The sequence below is a fragment of the Ranitomeya variabilis genome, chromosome 3, assembly GCF_051348905.1.
Source record: "Ranitomeya variabilis isolate aRanVar5 chromosome 3, aRanVar5.hap1, whole genome shotgun sequence".
NCBI lineage: Eukaryota > Metazoa > Chordata > Amphibia > Anura > Dendrobatidae > Ranitomeya > Ranitomeya variabilis.
This window is the reverse complement of record NC_135234.1, coordinates 608,969,713-608,992,509: the sequence shown is the minus strand read 5'-3', so window position 1 is coordinate 608,992,509 and position 22,797 is coordinate 608,969,713. Positions and strand designations below refer to the sequence as shown.

At 42.4% G+C, this 22,797-nt stretch overlaps 1 protein-coding gene across 4 annotated transcripts in view; it reads right to left on the bottom strand.

Annotated features, from left to right (window-relative positions):
* Positions 1–341: 341 nt before the first annotated feature.
* The window catches only part of DGKH (diacylglycerol kinase eta), a 374,981-nt gene continuing 352,525 nt past the window's right edge, over positions 342–22,797 (bottom strand). For 2 of the 4 annotated variants that reach the window (XM_077297324.1, XM_077297323.1), the window contains 4 exons: positions 18,159–18,278; positions 17,923–18,031; positions 13,299–13,429; positions 342–985 (listed from right to left, as the gene is read on the bottom strand). In XM_077297324.1, the coding sequence (XP_077153439.1) occupies positions 896–985; positions 13,299–13,429; positions 17,923–18,031; positions 18,159–18,278 (450 nt within the window). In that variant the 3' untranslated portion in view covers positions 342–895. The remainder of the gene's footprint in view (positions 986–13,298; positions 13,430–17,922; positions 18,032–18,158; positions 18,279–22,797) is intronic. The other 2 variants (XM_077297326.1, XM_077297325.1) reach the window with 1 other exon arrangement.

Here is a 22,797-nt window from a genome sequence, read left to right as displayed (position 1 = left end):
GTCCCTGTGAATATCCAAAAGAAATTATTTGGTGAGGTAACCATCTCTGCAGAATGAAAATTTGTAATAGTCTAATTTTATCAGTATTAATTACTAAACGATATTTGACTAGCTAGAATAAATATGTAGAACATACATAATGCACATCATTTTTGCTGGATACATGGCACATAGGCTACATGTTCACATCCACAAACCCCCGGCCACTGAACATAGTCATGCATAAAATATACAACACTAATAGAAAAGTGTCTTCAACCAACAGACACATCAGTAGTAATAAATTAATCCATATTAAAATCAATATAAAAGTTGTTCAAGTTTTTTTTTTTCTTTTTTTTCTCAGGTTTTTGTATCAGATATGTCATGCAACAGAAATACAATTTCAACAGGCACTCCATGCATTAGATTGCATTCACTTTATACAAAGTGTTTCTTCTATCAAACTCCTTGGCCAGTGAATGAGCGGTACCTGAGGCAGCATCAACCAAGACTTCCCATACAGGCTCGGCTCGATAACATTTTGGCCTTGCCGGTTGTTTGGAAGCCTGGGCCTCATACAAGCTAGCATGTTGACTTTTTGCCATAAAAATGATATGTTGTCAGAAAATGCGAATGGCAGCTTTCTGAAGGTGCCAGCACAACCCAAGGTGGCTTCTGTCTTACCAACAGTCATTTGAGTTCAGGCAAGCCATATATTTCAAGTGCAGATCCAAACTTTACCAAACTAAGTTTTGGTTTTTTACTAACTTTGGCACAAACTCAAAACCAAGTTTGCAATACCTGAGGCATTACCCTTCCAGGTGTATACAACCTCATACTAAACCACACTGATCTTCGAAAAAACTTGAGCCATGTCCACGCTTCGCTCCATGTAGGGACATCAGCAGCGCCTTCACACCTCAGAAAAAGATGTATTTTTGCCAAGCTCCTTAATTCCCTGTAGAATTCGCTTCATATGACCCACTTTCATTATCCCCAGATCCTGCAAGGAAAACCAAACAATTTGTTATCTCAAGATTCTGTCTAATATTCTACCTGGGACTAAAGCTATAAATAGATGAAATGGTGTATCATTGGTACCTGATCATTAGGGATCCGAATGCTACAACCCATATGTATCCTCAAAATAAAGAAGCCTATCCAAGCTATGAGATGCTTTTACGCATTTTATCTGCACTGGGACATTCTCATCCACCTACTGTATAGATAAATGCAACATAACCACATTCGCTTCAATGAATTTATGCTGCAGCTTAAATGCAAAATAATTAGGTTGGAACACCAGTATTCCTTCATTCTCTTCATCGGCGAAGGTTCCAAAGATCGGATTCTTACTGATCATAACAAAATAGCTATTGGGTACTAAGATTCTAAAACAGAAATCACTATCTAATGAAAGTGTCAGCACAAAATTTCATTATAAAGTAACATCACCACATAGGACAACTTGCCCTAAGAAGAAATGATCATAGAATCATAGCATTTAAGAGTTGGAAGGGACCTCAAGGGTCATCGTGTCCAACCCCCTGATCAATGCAAGACGGGATTCACTAAACCATCTCAGCCAGATGTCAGTCCAGCCTCTGTTTGAAGACTTCAATTGAAGGAGAACTCACCACCTCTCATGGCAGCCTGTTCCACTCATTCATCACCCTCACTGTCAAAAAGTTTTTTGATCTAATCTGTCTAATCTCCTATCCAAGAGTCCTAACCAGTCTTTCCTTTGCACCGCTTGGGTCCTCGTCCTCATTCCTAGTCCCATATAGCAGGAAGAAAAAAAAAACTAGAACATGACAATGCCACCTCCAGTGCAAAAAGAAGCCCTGCAGAGTTGAATACTACCTGGCATGGTGAGCATTGGTATTAGATGGAGATATGCTTGTGAGCCAAAAGAGCCAGTCTTAGTGAGTTGAGCCAGATAAGAAGAATTGGCAATGTAAGTCAATGGATGCATGAAAAAAAGAAAAAAAAAAAAATTGTACTGCACTCAGATTGTATCCCACTGCAGTCAAATTTTCACACACTGTCAGAATGGAGAAAGAGGAGAATTTGTTTTTTTTTTTTTATTTCTCCACGTATGAGACAGTTGGATGACATTCATACCACACTCTGATCAAACTCTGATTGGAATAATTTAATCCAATTTTCTCGTACGAGAAAAAAATCAAACATCTGAATGAGACCTTACAGTGAAGGTGCATACAATTGCTGAGCAAATATTTAGCAAAAAGCTTAAAAATATATTTTTTTCATCTCAACCATATAAGCATGATTTTTCTTAGCGCAAGCTACTCAACATGGTGATAGTGTTACTTTAGAATTGTATAGCTAAATGACTGGCCTCACTGTGAAGTACCGAGCAGTGGGGATTAGTCTGAATAGTCATTCCGTTCTGACATAGTCCCTTTAATAACAACGTACAATTTCTCTAATGTTATAGGATACTAAAACCATAAAACTGCACAAACTTTTCAATAATATATGTAACAGGCAGACAAATCACCATGGAATATTATATCTAGTATATGTGTGCAGGAATTTTGTTGATTTTTTTTTCTTTTTTGACAAAGAGCAGCCTGGATTATGTAAGGTAGAAGACTGCAGAAAACATTAATTCCACATACAAACTGCACGGGTACATGATGGAACTTTACAAGTTAATGGAGGCGATATATCAGTCAATGGATATAAATATGGCAATATATAATAAAGCGAATAATAAAGCATGAAATGGTAAAGAGATGGTCATTGCAGCTGTAAGGAAGTTACATCATTTACTCAACTATCAAAAGAATAATGAAAATACATTTTTAAAATTTCTTAAGGTTACTTGGATATTTTCAGCCCTTTAGATAACACATAACCCCAGCAAGCCACAGAAACATGCTACAAGAATGCATAGAATAGAATATGTTTTCCTATTTCATTGTCTAGATGCAGTTCTTGTTTACGTTTGGCGTATGCGATATGCCATATGCTTCCGACATACAACGTTCAATGTCATACAGTCGCAAATGTGGTTGCATTGACACCTCTCATTCTCATGGACCAACACAGCCCAATACTAGAATTTCCCTGCAGCAGAACACCCATTCACTGCTGCCTGAAACTCCAGGTTTTAGAAATAGCACTTCACTGTAAAAAGCACAAGTGCAGATTTAACACTGCGCTTTTTCACTGGCAAAAAAAAAAATGTTGCTTATCCCAATCTAAGCAAGATGTGGCCAGGGACAGGCCTGGTTCTAGAAAATAAAAGCAGATATATTCTACTAACACTGGATAACCCATAAAATGAATAATAAATGATGAATAATTCTGAAAATAAACGAATATAAAACAAGAAAGATACAAAAGTAATTGTGAACAGGATATCTATTTTTATACAACACATTAGCAAAACTACTACAATGTATGTATGTGCCATATATTTCCTGTGCTCCTTCCATAGGCAGTGGGTGCCAGTTGTGTAGTACAGCCGACTCTTTGCTGCAGTGACAAGGATTTGGGATAACCCTGATCCTGAGCATTTCACACATTAGGTGCCAATGGCAATGGTGGCCATGCCAACGTAGTCTGTTATCATATAAAAGGTATAACAGACTGTAGTGCCAAGGGGTTATACAGTGTTTAAGACACCATCTCATGCCCCGGCTCAGACGCTTCAATAAACATAACAGTGTGGCATCTGATTAACATCAATTTTACCCATTATACTTATGAAAACTTAAGCCAAGGAAGAAAACATTAACCCCTTCCCGACCTGTGACACAGCGTATGCGTCATGAAAGTCGGTGCCAATCCGACCTGTGACGCATATGCTGTGTCACAGAATGATCGTGTCCCTGCAGATCGGGTGAAAGGGTTAACTCCCATTTCACCCGATCTGCAGGGACAGGGGGAGTGGTACTTCAGCCCAGGGGGGGTGGCTTCACCCCCCCCGTGGCTACGATCGCTCTGATTGGCTGTTGAAAGTGAAACTGCCAATCAGAGCGATTTGTAATATTTCACCTATGAAAATAGTGAAATATTACAATCCAGCCATGGCCGATGCTGCAATAGCATCTGCCATGGCTGGAGACCCCGATCTGCCCCCACCCCACCCCACCGATCGCCTCCCCAGTCGTCCTTTTTGCAGTGCGCCCGCCGAATCTGCCAGCCGGCAGATTCGTTCCTGCACATTTTGGTCGCTGTGATAAGTTCTATCACAGCGATCAAAATAAAAAAAATAGTAAATAAATCCCCCCCTTTATCACCCCCATAGGTAGGGACAATACTAAAATACAGAAAATATAATTATTTTTGTTTTTCCATTAGGGTTACGGTTAGGGGTACGGTTAGGGGTAGGGTTAGGGGTAGGGTTGCACTTAGGGTTGCACTTAGGGCTAGGGTTGCACTTAGGGTTGCACTTAGGGTTGCACTTAGGATTGCACTTAGGGCTAGGGTTGCACTTAGGGTTGCACTTAGGGCTAGGGTTGCACTTAGGGTTGCACTTAGGGCTAGGGTTGCACTTAGGGCTAGGGTTGCACTTAGGGCTAGGGTTAGAATTAGGGTTAGAATTAGGGTTAGAATTAGGGTTAGGGTTGGAATTAGGGTTAGAATTAGGCTATGTGCACACGGTGCGGATTTGGCTGCGGATCCGCAGCGGATTGGTCGCTGCGGATTCGTATCAGTTTTCCATCACGTTTACAGTACCACGTAAACCTATGGAAAACCAAATCCGCTGTGCCCATGGTGCGGAAAATACAGCGCGGAAACGCGTTGTATTTTCTGCAGCATGTCAATTCTTTGTGCAATTCCGCAGCGTTTTACACCTGCTCCATAATAGGAATCCGCAAGTGAAATCCACACAAAAAACACTGGAAATCCGCGGTAAATCCGCAGGTAAAGCGCAGTGCGTTTTACCTGCAGATTTTTCAAAAACTGTGGAAAAATCCACCCAAATCCGCAACGTGAACACATAGCCTTAGGGTTAGGGTTGGAATTAGGGGTAAGACTAGGGTTAGGGGTGTGTTGGGGTTAGGGTTATGGTTAGGGTTGGGAATAGAGTTAGGGGTGTGTTGGGGTTAGTGTTGGACTTAGAATTGAGGGGTTTCCACTTTTTAGGCACATCAGGGGGTCTCCAAACGCGACACGGCGCCACCATTGATTCCAGCCAATCTTGCGTTGAAAAAGTAAAATGGTGCTCCCTCCCTTCCGAGCTCCGACGTGCGCCCAAACAGTGGTTTACCCCCACATATGGGGTATCACCGTACTCAGGAGAAACTGGACAACAACTCTTGGGGTCAAATTTCTCCTGTTACCCTTGGGAAAATAAAAAAATCAGGGCTAAAAAAATGTTTTTGAGGAAAGAAAACGTATTTATTATTTTCACGGCTCTGCGTTATAAACTTCTGTGAAGCACTTAGGGGTTCAAAGTGCTCACCACACATCTAGATAAGTTCCCTTGGGGGTTTAGTTTCCAAAATGTGGTCACTTGTGGGGGGTTTCTACTGTTTAGGCACATCAGGGGCTCTGCAAACGCAACGTGACGCCAGCAGAGCATTCCATCAAAGTCTGCATTTCAAAACATCACTACTTCACTTCCAAGCCCCGGCATGTGCCCAAACAGTGGTTTACCCCCACATATGGGGTATCAGCATACTCAGGAGAAACTGGACAACAACTCTTGGGTTCAAATTTCTCCTGTTACCCTTGGGAAAATAAAAAAATCAGGGCTAAAAAATGTTTTTTTGAGGAAAGAAAACATATTTATTATTTTCACGGCTCTGCGTTATAAACTTCTGTGAAGCACTTAGGGGTTCAAAGTGCTCACCACACATCTAGATAAGTTCCTTTGGGGGTCTAGTTTCCAAAATGGGGTCACTTGTGGGGGGTTTCTACTGTTTAGGCACATCAGGGGCTCTGCAAACGCAACGTGACGCCCGCAGAGCATTCCATCAAAGTCTGCATTTCAAAACGTCACTACTTCCCTTCCGAACCCCGACGTGTGCCCAAACAGTGGTTTACCCCCACATATGGGGTATCAGCGTACTCAGGAGAAACTGGACAACAACTATTGGGGTCAAATTTCCCCTGTTACCCTTGGGAAAATAAAAAATTCAGGGCTAAAAAAAAATTTTTGAGAAAAGAAAAATTATTTTGTATTTTCATGGCTCTGCGTTATAAACTTCTGTGAAGCACTTGGGGGTTCAAAGTGCTCACCACACATCTAGATTAGTTCCTTGGGAGGTCTAGTTTCCAAAATGGGGTCATTTATGGGGAAGCTCCAATGTTTAGGCACACAGGGGCTCTCCAAACGCGACATGGTGTCCGCTAATGATTGGAGCTAATTTTCCATTCAAAAAGCCAAATGGCGTGCCTTCCCTTCCAAGCCCTGCCGTGCACCCAAACAGTGGTTTACCCCCACATATGGGGTATCATCGTACTCAGGACAAACTGGACAACAACATTTGGGGTCCAATTTCTCCTGTTACCCTTGGGGAAAAAAAAATTCTGGGCTAAAAATCATTTTTGAGGAAAGAAAAATTATTTTTTATTTTCACGGCTCTGCGTTATAAACTTCTGTGAAGCACTTGTTGGTTTAAAGTGCTCACTATGCATCTAGATAAGTTCCTTGGGGGGTCTAGTTTCCAAAATGGGGTCACTTGTGGGGGAGCTCCAATGGTTAGGCACACAGGGGCTCTCCAAACGCGACATGGTGTCCGCTAACGATTGGAGCTAATTTTCCATTCAAAAAGTCAAATGGCGCTCCTTCCCTTCCGAGACTTACCATGTGCCCAAACAGTGGTTTACCCCCACATTTGAGGTATCAGTGTACTCAGGAGAAATTGCCCAACAAATTTTAGGATCCATTTTATCCTGTTGCCCATGTGAAAATTAAAAAATTGAGGCTAAAATAATTTTTTTGTGAAAAAAAGTACTTTTTCATTTTTACGGATCAATTTGTGAAGCACCTGGGGGTTTAAAGTGCTCACTATGCATCTAGATAAGTTCCTTGGGGCGTCTAGTTTCCAAAATGGGGTCACTTGTGGGGGAGCTCCAATGTTTAGGCACACGGGGGCTCTCCAAACGCGACATGGTGTCCGCTAAAGATTGGAGCCAATTTTTCATTCAAAAAGTCAAATGGCGCTCCTTCCCTTCCGAGTTCTGCCGTGCGCCCAAACAGTGGTTTACCCCCACATATGAGGTATCAGCGTACTCAGAACAAATTGGACAACAACTTTCATGGTCCAGTTTCTCCTTTTACCCTTGGGAAAATAAAAAAATTGTTGCTAAAAGATCATTTTTGTGACTAAAAAGTTAAATGTTCATTTTTTCCTTCCATGTTGCTTCTGCTGCTGTGAAACACCTGAAGGGTTAATAAACTTTTAATAAACTTCTTGAATGTGGTTTTGACCACCTTGAGGGGTGCAGTTTTTAGAGTGGTGTCACTTTTGGGTATTTTCAGCCATATAGAACCCTCAAATTGACTTCAAATGTGAGGTGGTCCCTAAAAAAAATGGTTTTGTAAATTTTGTTGTAAAAATGAGAAATCACTGGTCAAATTTTAACCCTTATAACTTCCTAGCAAAAAAAAATGTTGTTTCCAAAATTGTGCTGATGTAAAGTAGACATGTGGGAAATGTTATTTATTAACTATTTTGTGTCACATAACTCTCTGGTTTAACAGAATAAAAATTCAAAATGTGAAAATTGCTAAATTTTCAAAATTTTCGCCAAATTTCCATTTTTTTCTCAAATAAAAGCAGAAATTATCGACCTAAATTTACCACTAACATGAAGCCCAATATGTCACGAAAAAACAATCTCAGAATCGCTACGATCCGTTGAAGCGTTCCCGAGTTATTACCTCATAAAGGGACACTGGTCAGAATTGCAAAAAACGGCAAGGTCATTAAGGCCAAAATAGGCTGGGTCATGAAGGGGTTAAAGCCATGTGCACACTTTCAGTATTTGGTCAGCATTTTACATCAGTATTTGTAAGCAAAAACCAGGAGTGGGCAAAAAAAAGCCAAAGTGGTGACGGGTTTCTATTATACTTTTCCTCTGATTGTTCCACTCAAGGTTTTAGCTTACAAAACTGATGTTAAAAAACTCACCGAATACTGAATGTGTGAACGTGGCCTAAATTAACAGAGAATCCCAACAATCCCTTGCTTAACATTCTCCTTTCCGCTGACCCTTTTTGTGTCTTATTGGCAATAAAACAGTGAACTATATAAAAGAGATCTGCCCTATTTGCCTCAGGAGACCAGTGATGTGAGGCCCCTCCTGTTCACCTTCAGGTATCTGGCTGTAAGATAACTGGCTGCAGCAGGAGCATCTCCCCACTGCTCTATCTGCAATAAGTCCCAAATAAAATTAAGCCCATCATGGTGTTCCCACTTAGCCAGACAAAAATACAATGGATTAGAAGAGAATAAACCTCTATATTCCCAGCAAGGTGTATACAAGCCTGCTTGAGCACCATGAAACACTATGGGGGAGATTCATCTTTAATGTTCCTTTATTCGCTAACCTTTATTGTTTTGGTATTACAGACTTGTTTCACTAACAAGATGTGACACATTGTGTATGTATCCAAATAAATAGGTTTGTGTGTGGAAAAAACTATTCTAGTCAGAAAGTCCTATCCTGAATTCCTTGATCTGGTCACTTTGATGGTCCTCCTTCTGCCAATAATGGTTGCTGGTACTATATAACATTTTTTTTAATCTTTTTCACTATGCATTGACACGGACACGGATAGCACTGTGTACTTACAATTGCTTATTTTGCCTTTCTACCCAGTTAATTCTTCTCTTTTCCATTAGGTCAATGACATGACGATTACAAACAGACTAGCTGAATCCTTCTAAGCTCTATGTAGAAACAGGATGCCTCTTTTCCCTGCACGAGTCATCACTGCAAAAGTCCCTGGGAGGAGGGAGCAGCTACTAGTGCATCTCACTAAATTAGAATATCATCAAAAAATTAATTTATTTCAGTTCTTCAATACAAAAAGTAAAACTCATATTATGTAGAGTAATTACAAACAGAATGATCTATTTCAAATTTCTGTTAATGTTGATGATTATGGCTTACAGCCAATGAAAATCCAAAAGTAATTATCTCAGTAAATTAGAATAATTAACAAAAAACACATAAAGTTTCAGTAGGCTCCAAAATCATGGGGAAGACTGCTGACTTGACAGATGTCCAAAAGGCAGTCATTGACACACTCCACAAGGAGGGTAAGCCACAAAAGGTCATTGCTAAAGAGGCTGGCTGTTCACAGAGTGCTGTATCCAAGCATATTAATGGAAAGCTGAGTGAAAGGAAAAAGTGTTTTAGAAAAAGGTGCTCAAGCAACTGGGATAACCGCAGCCTTGAAAGAATTAAAAAAAGGCCAGCCAAAAATTTGAGGGAGATTCACAAGGAGTGGACTGCTGCTGGAGTCATTGCTTCAAGAGCCACCACACACAGACGTATCCAGGACATGGGCTACAACTGTCGCATTCCTTGTGTCAAGCCACTCATGACCAATAGACAATGCCAGAAGCGTCTTACCTGGGCCAAGGAGAAAAAGAACTGGACTGTTGCTCAGTGTTCCAAGGTGTTGTTTTCAGATGAAAGTAAATTTTGCATTTCATTTGGAAATTATGGTCCCAGAGTATCACTGTGCTTGATTGGCCAGCAAACTCGCTTAACCTTAACCCCATAGAGAATCTATAGGGTATTGTCAAGAGGAAGATGAGAGACACCAGACCCAACAATGCAGACAAGCTGAAGGCTGCTATCAAAGCAACCTGGGCTTCCATAACACCTCATTGATGCAGTAATTGATGCAAAAGGAGCCCCGACCATTTCAGTAGGCCAACATTTTTTATTTTAAAATCATTTTATAAGCTGGTGTTATAAAGTATTCTAATTTACTGAGATAATGATTTTTGGGTTTCCCTTGGCTGTAAGCCATAATCATCAACATTAACAGAAATAAACACTTGAAATACATCACTGTTTGTAATAACTCTATATAATATATGAGTTTCACTTTTTGTATTGAAGAAATGAAATAAATTAACTGTTTGATTATATTCTAATTTAGTGAGAAGCACTTGTAGGTCAGGAGTTGAAGAGGGGGATGACGCATGCAGGGAAAAAGAGACTTTGTGTATCTATATAGAAAGTGAAAATGATGATTGCAACATACTAAGAAGATAAACGCTTTGATGGGAGTGATTCTTTAAGGCTCTATAGCAAGTAAACCCCTTCCCACACCATACATGTATTGCACAGTGCTGCACTCTATGGATTAATATAACCCAATATTTAGATACGGAGTCCAATAATATCTGAGACACCTAAGTATGCGAACAAAGGGAGTAACTCCCATTTATCAACCTATTTATAAATACATTTATCCATAAAACAGTCTTTATTGACTGAAAGTGAATAACATTAAAAAGGAAAATAAAAACAAGTACGTACATATGAAGCAAAAATGCAGCAGATTTTCCGCACTTTACAGTACCGGTATTATGTATTTTATGAAACTTAATGCACACACTGAAAAAAAAATATCCAAAGATTATGTTAACAATGTTGAGGATTTGACAGGCTTAGCATCTCAATTTATGCGGCAGATGTCAGCACATATTTCACACTCTGTAACACAAAAGGGTGAAATATACAGCTAATCAGCACATTTTTTGCGCAACAGTATCCATAGCTGATAACCTCAGCTGATGAATGCCTTAAAAAGAATCTGTCAGAATAACCATCCCTCCTAAAGGGAACCTGTCACCCCCCTCAGGAGTTTGTAACTAAAAGAGCCACCTTGTGCAGCACCAATGCTGCATTCTGACAAGGTGGCTCTTTTAGTTATGCTCCCTGCACACGCTGAAATAAACGCTTATAAAATGTGCCCCCTCATACTGTGAAATCGTCCCTGGGGCGGGTCTTTCCCCCCTAATCAGACGCAGCACAGCCGTCACTCCGGGCCTGTGCGCGCCGGCCGCCGCCTCCATTTCCTTCATTAGCATCCCTGGCGCCTGCGCTGTAAGTTCGAAGGGCAGCGCAACTGCGCATGCCCGGAAAAAAATACTTACAGCGCAGGCGCCGGGAACGCTAATGAAGAGGAGGCGGCGCCCGGCGCGCACAGGCCCAGAGTGATGGCTGTGGTGCGTCTGATTGGGGGGGGGGGGGGGGGAGGGGGGGGGGAGACCCGCCCCCGGGAAGATTTTACGGTATGAGGGGGCACATTTTATAAGCGTTTATTTCAGCATGTGCAGGGAGCATAACTAAAAGAGCCACCTTGTCAGAATGCATTGGTGCTGCACAAGGTGGCCCTTCTAGTTACAAACTCCTGACGGGGGTGACAGGTTCCCTTTAAGCTGTCTATATGGGCATGTAGGTCATATGCAGTTGAATAAAATGATACCTTGGTATCTGTGATTTGATGTCTTATTCCAGAGAAATCCCTGTTTTTCTTATATGTAAATGACCTCTTCCAGGCTCAGGGGAGACACTGCCTGGAAGATAACTCTGCCTCTAGAGCTTATTTTACATGAAGGAGAGTTACCAGTGTGAGACAAGTAACTAACACAGAACAGGAGAAATTAAATTGTCTTCTTGCAAACACATTTTTTGCAGCTCTTGAGCTCTGCTCTATTGCAACAATATTACAACCTTGTTTGCCTGTGAGATGGAAGCTGAAGCTGAGAGGAAGCTGCAGATGTGTCAGGTATAATCACACACAGCTCTGCTGTGAGATCAGACTGGTAAACATTACACATCACACTGGTAACTCCCCTTCATGTAAAACAAGCTCTAGAAGAGTTCTCTTATTGGCACCATCCCCACAGAGCCCGGAAGAAGTAATTTACATAAAGTGATAAAAGATGGTTTATCCACAACAAAGCATCTGATATGAGACACACAGGAATCATTCTCCTCAGCAGTCAATAACCTGTATGTCCATAGTAATAGTTTAAATAGCTCACATGTGGTGACAGATTTCCTTTAAGAGAATGGACAGGATGGAATATAAGGGTATGTACACATATCCTCTGAAACCTGAAGCTTTTTTTTATACTTTCTTTATTCCCATTATGTTTATTTTGTATAAGGTGTTTTTTTCTGCTTTGAATTCAGGGGCCAAATGTAAGCTTCCCCACCAAAAAAAAAAAAAATGCAACAGGATCCCCTCCAAAACCTGTTTAAAAAAATCTGTGTGAACTTAGCTTTAGGCCTCATACAGTATAGGACATTGTAAATTCGGGTCAGGAGACACAGTCAGTCCGGGCATTGAAGTCTGTATACAGACTGTGAAATACAGCTGCCTGAACACGGCTTTACCTTTTCAGTCCTACATTTTCCAAGACATACAGTGCAAGTTGTTGTTTTTTTTGCCTTCATTGCCTGCAATTTAGTGTGTAAATTGCAATAAACATCTATATACTACTTTTTAGTAGAAAGAAGTGTAACATAAGTAAGTGTAACGTATAAAAACATGGAGTGAACACAGTTTTAGAGGACTCCTTTAGCAACCAGTTTATTGCAAATGACTTACGGTAATTTCTTTTGCTGTAAGCTGCAGGGATATTGGGGAACTCTAATATATTGGAGCTAGCAGCAGTTGTTTTATTATTATTATTATTATTATTATTATTATTATTATTATGTCATCATCTTTCTAAGACTACACTATCCAGAAAGATATTTATTGGGTGCCATTGCTTCTCTGAATGTAGTATCAGCTGTATTATACTTGTACAATGAGTTACCACAATAATAATAATATTGACAATAGTTCTGTGCCACAATAAGACGAAAAGTAGTATAAGCAGTATGAGATGGAGGACATGAATAATGAGAACAATATGTAGCGAGACACGATGGCTGCATTAGTTGATGATGGAGAATTTGCCACAATGCATAAATGAAAAGATGGAAATAGAAACACTAACATTATTTTTCACCTTCCACACTGATCCCACTTTATCTGAAATTGTTAATTTTTTTTTTCTTTTATCAATAATTTTTTATACTGTAGACTTATTAATCCAAGTTATGAATTTATTATAGAGTACGAAGGCTGTGTTCATGGTACCAGAAATGCTGATGTTGTAGGCTGCAATGGCAGTGTAACACACAGGGAGTGCAGGCCACAGAACGGTGCAGGTTAGTGACAGAGATTGTCATTTCAGCCAAGCTACAAGCACATAACAAGAAGGGGACAGGAAAGAAGTTTAATTCCCACAAGAAATAAAAAAATGTTATAGAGAGCGGAAAAAGTAGCACAAAGGAAATACCTTAAGATCCCGCCTTTCCAGATGCACTAGCTCTGAACCTCGGATGTCATGACGGATGAAGATTTCTTTGTACTCTCCCAAACTCAGCAGATCCAGCCAAGCTGCAACTTCATCTGTGCCCCATTTTTGAACTAACAAAGTTAAGAGTAAAACCCCCTTAATTTGTACATGCACAAATGCTTAACAAGCATAGGTTAGGCCAAAGAGTGGAGAACAGAAATGCAGTGCTAGCAAAGGGAAAAGAGAAAAGGTATCAACTCAACAGACCTAATGGTTTGATTTCTTGTGCATGCAGGTTAAAATCAACAGTAATTCAAACAAATGTCGGTACAAGGACTGGGTTTCGTTGCTTTGCAGCCGTGCTCTCAGCTTCAGATCTCACGTAAGCAAGTTGTCTACTAATAGTAAACCATCCGTGAACTAGAAAGAATTTGCTCTACAGGTTAGGATCAGTGGTGCAAGGTACACAGTTGTTTGTTGTATGCTACCAGTAAGAACAGCTTCGTACAAACGTGAACTCAGCAGGTCCCAGAACACAGCTCAAACGGAGAACATGGAAGGTTCATTATCCATACCTAAGATACGGTATTACTCGTACTAGCAGAGAGAAGTCAGGAGGAATCGTGTCCTTATACCACCGACACTGGCACCAACGCTACATGGACACACAGCTTCAACGCACATGTGCCAAACGCAGGCAACCAGTTTGAATTGTCCCATGCTCAGGGAGGTCACTCAAGCCAGACTAGTCGTGCTCACAGCCTGGCCATAGTGACTCTTCTCCTCAGTGGCTCCACCTCCTTGGCTCCTACAAGGTTTTATGTTTATGCAGGGATGTCAACTTTTTTTTACATGATGTAGCTACAAATATTATGTAAAAAGACACCTTTAGAAAGCTAAAGATCCACAGTAAAGCTAAGTTGTGCTGGATTAGGGACCTAAAACCTTCTCAGAGGACACATTTAATACTCAACAAATCGTTGATCACGTTTAAGGCAGGCCATATACTGTACATGAAAAGCTATGAAGCCCCCCAATTCTGGCACAGTTACACCATTACAATATTCATGTGGGGCCTCACAACTGTTCACTAACAAATGGTTGGGAGAAGGATAGGTTCTGCTGGTATTAAACAAGACCCCATGGCCAGAAGAATGTGGCAGCAACCTACTTACCACTGCAATAAATATGGATGCTTAGCGATCCGATCGTGCATAGTCAAACTGGAGCCTGGAGAAATCTCTGTCCAGTGCACAACTGTTCACCCAGTTGAGGTCTGCACTTTTTGTTGGTTTCCAGTTATAACATTCTGGCTAGATTGGAATAACCTAACCTTTAAATGCACCATGACGAAAACTTAAATTCTCAGTTATCCTAACTCTAAGTTAAAGGGAACCTGTCACCCCCAAAATCGCGGGTGAGGTAAGCCCACCGGCATCAGGGGCTTATCTACAGCATTCTGGAATGCTGTAGATAAGCCCCCGATGTATCCTAAAAGATGAGAAAAAGACGTTAGATTATACTCACCCAGGGGCGGTCCCTCTGTGGTCCGGTCCAGCGCCTCCCATCTTCTTACGATGACGTCCTCTTCTGGTCTTCACGCTGCGGCTCCTGCACAGGCGTACTTTGTCTGCCCTGTTGAGGGCAGAGCAAAGTACTGCAGTGCGCAGGCGCCCGGAAAGGTCAGAGAGGCCCGGCGCCTGCGCACTGCTGTACTTTGCTCTGCCCTCTACAGGGCAGACAAAGTACGCCTGTGCAGGAGCCGCAGCGTGAAGACCAGAAGAGGACGTCATCGTAAGAAGATAGGAGGCCCCGGACCGGACTGCAGCGGGACCACCCCTGGGTGAGTATAATCTAACGTCTTTTTCTCATCTTTTAGGTTACATCGGGGGCTTATCTACAGCATCCCAGAATGCTGTAGAAAAGCCCCTGATGCCGGTGGGCTTACCTCACCCACGATTTTGGGGGTGACAGGTTCCCTTTAAGCTACAAAACTAAAGTCAAACTTAAAGGGGTTTTCCCACTGAAAAAGTTAATTATAAAGTTGATGTTAATCAATACATCTTAGAATAATAATAACTTCCACAATTTGATCTGTTAAATAAAATGTCCCTGTGCTGAGATAATCTTATAAATATGCCCCTCCTGTGTACTGTGTAATGTCTGTGTCTGACCGTGCAGGGACATGGTCTGATCATACCACAGCTCCTGAGCAGGGCAGGAAGGGTGTTGGCGGCGAGAAAAAAAGTATACACTCAGGAGAGCATAGGATCACAGCTGATTCTTTTTGTGAAGTAAAGCATTTCTCTGCCTGTTTTTTAAAAAATGTTTTACCTCAAAGAAAGTATTATTTGTGATCCCCTGCTGTAATATCTGTACATTCTCTTTTGCTCCCCCCCGCACAGGAGCTGTGGTATGATCAGACCATGTCCCTGCACGGTCAGACACAGCCATTACACAGTACACAGCAGGGGCACATGTACAAGATTATCTCAGCACAGGAGCATTTTATTTCAGCACTTCATTTTATGGAACTAATTATTCCAAGAGCTATTGATTAAAATGAACTTTGTTCGTGGGAAAACCCCTTTAATGGAGATTTATAATTATAAGTGGCTCCAAATAAGCCTGCAGACACACAAGAGCCCAACATTGGGTAAAAGTTGAAATTGGAAATTCTATGCTAAGTACTGGTATTGTTTAGTTATTTCTATACGTCTGTATTAGTTCAGTAATGCTGAAGTAAATGTGGGGAGAGATGAATAATATTGCAATTTTTGGATACTCTCTCTACTTATACAGCACACGTTCATGGTGAGCACGGTAGGTGTCATATTCTTGGCAATTACCAAGTGCAATAAGATTCTAAATCAAGGCAAAACCAGAGGAAATGGAATGAAAACTTCTTACATTGAGTTTACCAGATAAAAAAAATCGTTTGTCACACCAATGCCTTGATAAACTTGGTCCGAGAAAGGTTTCTGAGAATGGATGCCAAGGACTGATTAGAAAACAATGGAACAGGAAAAACAAGGGAAATATCTGCTAATGGACAGCACATAATTCCTTACTGCGACTGTTATGAAAAGTGAACACAGTGATGACAGTGCGTGGTGAACCAGGGGAAGAGGGGGAACATGTTGAGAAGTTTGGAGAATGGGCCTCCTGATGTTAGATAAAAGGCTTCAGAGTAGACGGCTTCTCCACACTTCACCTGATAGAATGGTGAGCATGTAAGCCACAGCCTGAGCCTACTAGCAACAGGCGGCGTAATCATTTGCTGGGGATAAATTAGGTTTGGTTAGGTTAGTAGCTCATCTCCAAGGTTCTAGGCCAACATCAGTGGAATTGTACCCATCTACAGTCACATTCTCTAGATTACATCAGCAGTCTGCTCTCTTCTTGCAGAGTGCACCTTAAACGGCAATACTATGACAACTATATGTCAATCCCTACATGCCACCAGATGCTTTGATACTACTAAGCAGATACATAAGATATAAGGATTCATTTCATTTACCTAACATTTTTGTTCAAACAGGATACCCATCATTGCTGCATATAAAATAAAATGAAAGCTTGTCACCTCGTATAGGATGAATAGGTAAGACAACGACTGTAAGACCATCACTTAAAAGGGTTATCTGTTCACATCATATTGATGATATGCCCATAGGATACATCATCAAAATAAGATTGGTAGTCTGAAGCCCAGCAACCCGATCAGTTATTTGCTCCTGCAGCTGATCGTTTGGGTGTCAGATCTCATATAGACAATTTATCACGTGGCTATGTCAATGATATACTGCAAATGGACAACCTATATGTTATTACTGTATGGCGGCACGTGCCGAGAAAGGTCATTGCTGATATTTAAAGAGAATCAGACACCCGGTCTTTGCTTCCTATCTGAAAGCAGCATAATATAGGAGCAGAGATACTGATTTCAGTGCTATGTCACTTACTGGGCTACTTGTTGCAGTTTTTATAAGTTTGACAGTTTTACCTGCTGCAGATTTACCAGTTCTCTGAATGCTGAGCTCTGTATAACCCCGCCTACACTACTGATTTGCAGTTTATGAGTACACAGTGCATAGCCAGAAAGCTGCCAATGAGTGGTGGGGATGGTGTTACACACAGCTGACTAATATGGAGGACTTCATGGCAGCAGCTTTAATACTCCACTAGTGATAATGCTCTGCTTCTAAAACAAGTGATTTTATCACAAATACAGCAAGCAGCCCAGTAAGTGAAAGATTGCTCGAATTAGGGTTGGAGTCAGCACCCTTAGGTAAGAGTTGCAAAAGGAGATGTACAATGGGATGCGGCTTGCTGCACATGTAAGAAACTGCTGCAGTTTTACCCTGAAAACCTGATTAAGAAGTTTCTTTTTTCAGAATACACAGGCCTGCCAGACAACACTATATCTAAATATATACTAGTCTGGTAAGAAACAATATATTTTTAGTTATGCCCGTGCATTAAACACACATCTTACAAAAGAATATGGTTTTATGACCATTTACAGTGATAGGAAATCTTGTGAGTCTCATCAGTGATGTAAATAGGGTAGACAAGCAGTGTGCCATCTGCCCCGACACTACCATGAGCGGCAGACACATACCAGGCTGAGGGCTTGTCTTATGCTTCAGACCCTTCTCCTTTTTAAACTTTGGCACTATACGGAATACTGCGCTTCTACTGTTCCTTTTTGTATATTCCAGAGGAGGGTCCTGTTTGCAATAACAAGAAGAAAACACTGAAATTAGGACAGTAACATTATGGCAGATGTCCTTCATGACAGCGATATTTTACTCTATGCCATTCCTATATTGGCATGCAGAAATGCAGGTCATGTACCTCTTCCTCATCTGGCTGTAAGACATAGTAAAGCCAGGGGATCTCCGCCAGCTTCGTTAACTCTAGTTCAACGTCATGCAGTGCATTGGATAAAAACTCTTCATGATGGGCTTCCAGCTGCTGCAAAACAAGTAAGAACTCATTAGAAATGTCTGATCAATGTGAGCCATGTATGAAAGTGGCGGGCTATGCTCTATGTCATAAAGTGATGACATAAGGACCTCCGTGATTCCCACCGATCCTGAGAACCAGGAGGCCAAGGCATAACACTGACTTAGCTCTGCATCTGATTCTCTTTCGCCTAAACAGTGTCGAACAGCAACCTGCTGTGCAAGGAATTGCAGTGCAATGCCATGAAAAGGGAAAACCCCTTTAACTCATTTTCAGTAGGCGCATGGACTACTAAATGTCATTTACCACATTAGTGCATATATAAGATCCACATATCTGTGAAGGGCGCCTCTATACAGCCTCTTAAAATTGAGAGCACAAATGAACGATGCATTAAAGGGAACCTGTCACCAGTTTTTCAGTATCCAAACAAAAGTCACCAGGGTCATTCCATGTCAAGTGAACCAATGATTTTTACCACTATATTTTTAATTCTTTTGAGATTTTGGTATTTGGTAATAGTTTGTCAGAGAATGCAAAATGTGAAGAAAAAAAAAATTCTAGATATTTTTTTTTATTTATTTTCAAAGTTCGGAAAAAGTGCGAATTTCGGTGTTGCCTGCCCTTACATTTCTCCCCATAACTCAGGCTAGAAAAGAGATAGAGAAACAAAATAAACACCATTCTACTCAGAACTGTACATGCTTTCACCAGATATGTCACAAGAGTATCTTTGATAATAATTTACCTATGCGAACGCAAGCGCAAAACTTTAAAACCCATTTCCGAAAAAAAACGTTTAATTTAAATATTTCAAAAACTGCACATATGCCTGTTATGCTCCTAGCCACTTCTGCACCAAAATACAAGCTGGGATCGTGATGGGATCATATTTTAAAAAATAAAACTATTACAGTGTCAGTTCAAAAATCTTGATTTCAGATCTGTTCAGCCTGTGGTCTAAGGCTACTTTCACACACAGCATATTTGCTGCGTATTTTTACGCGCGCGTATTTTGCTGCTGCTTTACCTGCGTTTTTTTACGCAGGCAAAAAACGCAGCTGCTTTCACACACAGCGTTTTTTGCTGCGTTTTTTGCAGCTGCGTTTTTTTCAGCATTGTGTACTGAAAATAAAGTTTGTTTGAAAAAAAAAAAAAGGGGAAAAAAAAAAAGAGTCATTGAGGTCATTTCCTGTCTTTATGACTCAGAATACAATACACACTGGAGTTAACATCATGTCGATTCTGCCAGCTGCAATGGCCTTGAGCCAAAGACGCCTCAGCAAGCGGAACAGACATCATCTGGGGTTTACTAACCCCAGGTTACTAGGGCAGGCGTCAGTCAGACGTCCCCCCTCGTAACCCTGTACGGTAAGGCCATGTTCACACGCTGCGGTTTTTACCGCGGAACCGCCGCGATTTTGATGCTGCGGGTCCGCAGCAGTTTCCATAGCGTTTACATTAACATGTAAACCCTATGGAAACCGCAAACCGCAGTGCACATGCTGCGGGAAAAACCACGCAGAAACGCAGCGGTTTACAAGCCGCAGCATGTCACTTCTTTGTGCAGAATCGCTGCGATTCTGCACCCATAGGAATGCATTGAACCGCTTACTTCCCGCATGGGGCTGTGCCCACGTTGCGGGAAGTAAGCGGATAATGTGCGGGTGGTACCCGGGGTGGAGGAGAGGAGACTCTCCTCCAGGCCCTGGGAACCATAAAATAGTGTAAAAAAAAGAATTAAAATAAAAAATGAAGCTATACTCACCTCTCAGCGCTGCCCGCGGCCGTCCGGTCTCAGTTGCTGTGCCGAACAGGACCTGTGGTGACGTCGCGGTCACATGACCGTGAGGACGCCGCGGTCACATGACCGTGACGTCACGAAGGTCCTTGTCGGCACAGCCGCTTGCAGCGCCGGGGAGATCGCGACGTCAGAGGGCGAGTATAGCCAATTTTTATTATTTTTTACATTACTATTGATGCTGCATATTGCTGCATATGCAGCATCAATAGTACAGCAGTAATCCCGCAGCGGAAACCGCGGAACAAACCGCGATAAATCTGCAGGGATAACCACAGCGGTTTTGCCCTGCAGATTTTCAATTCCGCTGCGGGATTAACCCGCAGAGGAACCCGCAGCGTGTGAACATGGCCTAAGGGTATGTTCACACGATCCTGATTTCAATCCTTTTTTTTCAGGACAAAAACCGCAGCTCTTGGCAGAAAACGCAGGTGCGTTTTTGATGCGTTTTTGATGCGGTTTTTGATGCGGTTTTTAGTGCGGTTTTTTATGCAGTTTTCTCTGCAGATTGTCTGTGTTTGACACAAATAAAGCTTTAACTGCAGTGGGGGAAAAAAAAAAGAAATGATGTCATTTCCTTGTCCAACCCTTTTCTTCTTCCATCCTCCATTTTGGGACTAAACACCAAAATGAGTGGACGTGTTTTGAATGACAGCGCTCCGCAGAGTGCTGAGCGTAGGCCAGATCACAGCCCGCGGATCCAGCTCTATCCAGCTATTTAAGTCTACGTTCACATTTGCGGTCTGCGCCGCAGCGTCGGGCGCCGCATGCGTCATGCGCCCCTATATTTAACATGGGGGCGCATGGACATGCGTCGCACTTGCGTTTTGCGCCGCATGCGTCACTGCAGCGCACGCATCCGGCCGCAGAGGACGCAGCAAGTTGCATTTTTGCTGAGTCCAAAATCAATCAAAAAAAGGACGCATGCGGCGCACAACGCAAATGTGAACATAGCCTAAGTGCCACGTATTTAAGTGCCACGTATTTCTTTGCCACGTATCACGTATTTCAGTGCCACGTATTTCAGTGCCACATATTTCAGTGCCACGTATTTCAGTGCCACGTGCCACGTATTTCAGTGCCACGTGCCACGTATTTCAGTGCCACGTATTTAAGTGCCACGTATTTATGTGCCACGTATCACGTATTTCAGTGCCACGTGCCACGTATTTCAGTGCCACGTATCACGTATTTCAGTGCCACGTATCAAAGTGCCACGTATCAAAGTGCCACGTGCCACATATTTCAGTGCCACGTATCAAAGTGCCACGTGCCACGTATTTAAGTGACACGTGCCATGTATCAAAGTGCCACGTGCCACGTATCAAAGTGCCACGTGCCACATATTTCAGTGCCACGTGCCACGTATCAAGGAGCCACGTGCCACGTATCAAAGTGCCACATATTTCAGTGCCACGTGCCACGTATTTAAGTGACACGCGCCACGTATCAAAGTGCCACGTGCCACATATTTCAGTGCCACGTGCCACGTATCAAAGTGCCACGCATCAAAGTGCCACGTGCCACATATTTCAGTGCCACGTATTTAAGAGACACGTGCCACGAATCAAAGTGCCACGTGCCACATATTTCAGTGCCACGTATTTAAGTGACACGTGCCACGTATCAAAGTGCCACGTATCACGTATTTCAGTGCCACGTATTTAAGTGACACGTATCACGTATAAGTGCCACGTGTCACGTATTTAATTGCCACATATTTAAGTGCCACGTATCAAGATTTTCCATGGAGAACAGACACATCCAGAGATATGTCTGCTCTCCAAGGCTGCAGCAACACACTGACAGGAGCCATAGTTCCTGTCGGTGTGTCACTGCGCATGCGCGAGCGAGTTTACCGGCGGTCATTGACCCCGGCACTCTCGCTTAACGGCAGTGCTGCGTGGGAAAGTTCAACGCAGCTGTACTGCTGTTAACCGAGACGCCGGAGCCACTGAACTCGGGAACAGTACGCGATACACTGCTAGGAGCTTCGCTCCTGGCAGTGTATCGCCGGAGAGCAGGGGATCGGCGTGGGACACTCGTTTTATGGATTCTGCGGACAGGGAGTATGGATTTGGTTTATTATTTTTGGATTTTTTCCTGGAGGATCGAGGGCTTCGCCTACAAGTGTGCTGTTGGTGAGTATATACTCTGTGTTATATGTTGTATGTACTGTACTGTGTGTCATGTATGTGTATTGTGTGTAGGTGTTTTGTGTAACTTTACAATTGTGCTAAGTCGCCGGACACAGGGACAACTCTCCCATCCTAATACCGGATGGGAGTAGTAGTCCCATACGGCGACTTAGCACAATGGTGGCACTAGCGTCGCATGGGGACACATGCGCGCGCGCACACACACACACACACACACACACACACACACACAAGGACTCCATGCTGCTTCACTGGGGGGCGGGGGCTTCCCTCTTCCTGTCCGACGTCACGTCCGGTCCTGGGTGTCAACCCCTCCGTACAAAGACGCCGACACCCAGGACAAAGGCGCTGTGTGTGGAAGGTAATATGGGGCCCTAGGGGGATACGCAGACACGCCGCTGCGTAAAGAATTGACATGTCAATTCTTTTTACGCCGGCGTGTTTGCAGACAAAAGCGCCGCGTTTTTTTGCGGTGTGTCTGAACGGCAAAGTGAATTTCTCATTCACTTTGCCGGCAGACGAAAATGACATTGCGCATTTTTGAAAAGCGCCCGCAAAATAGCGCTCA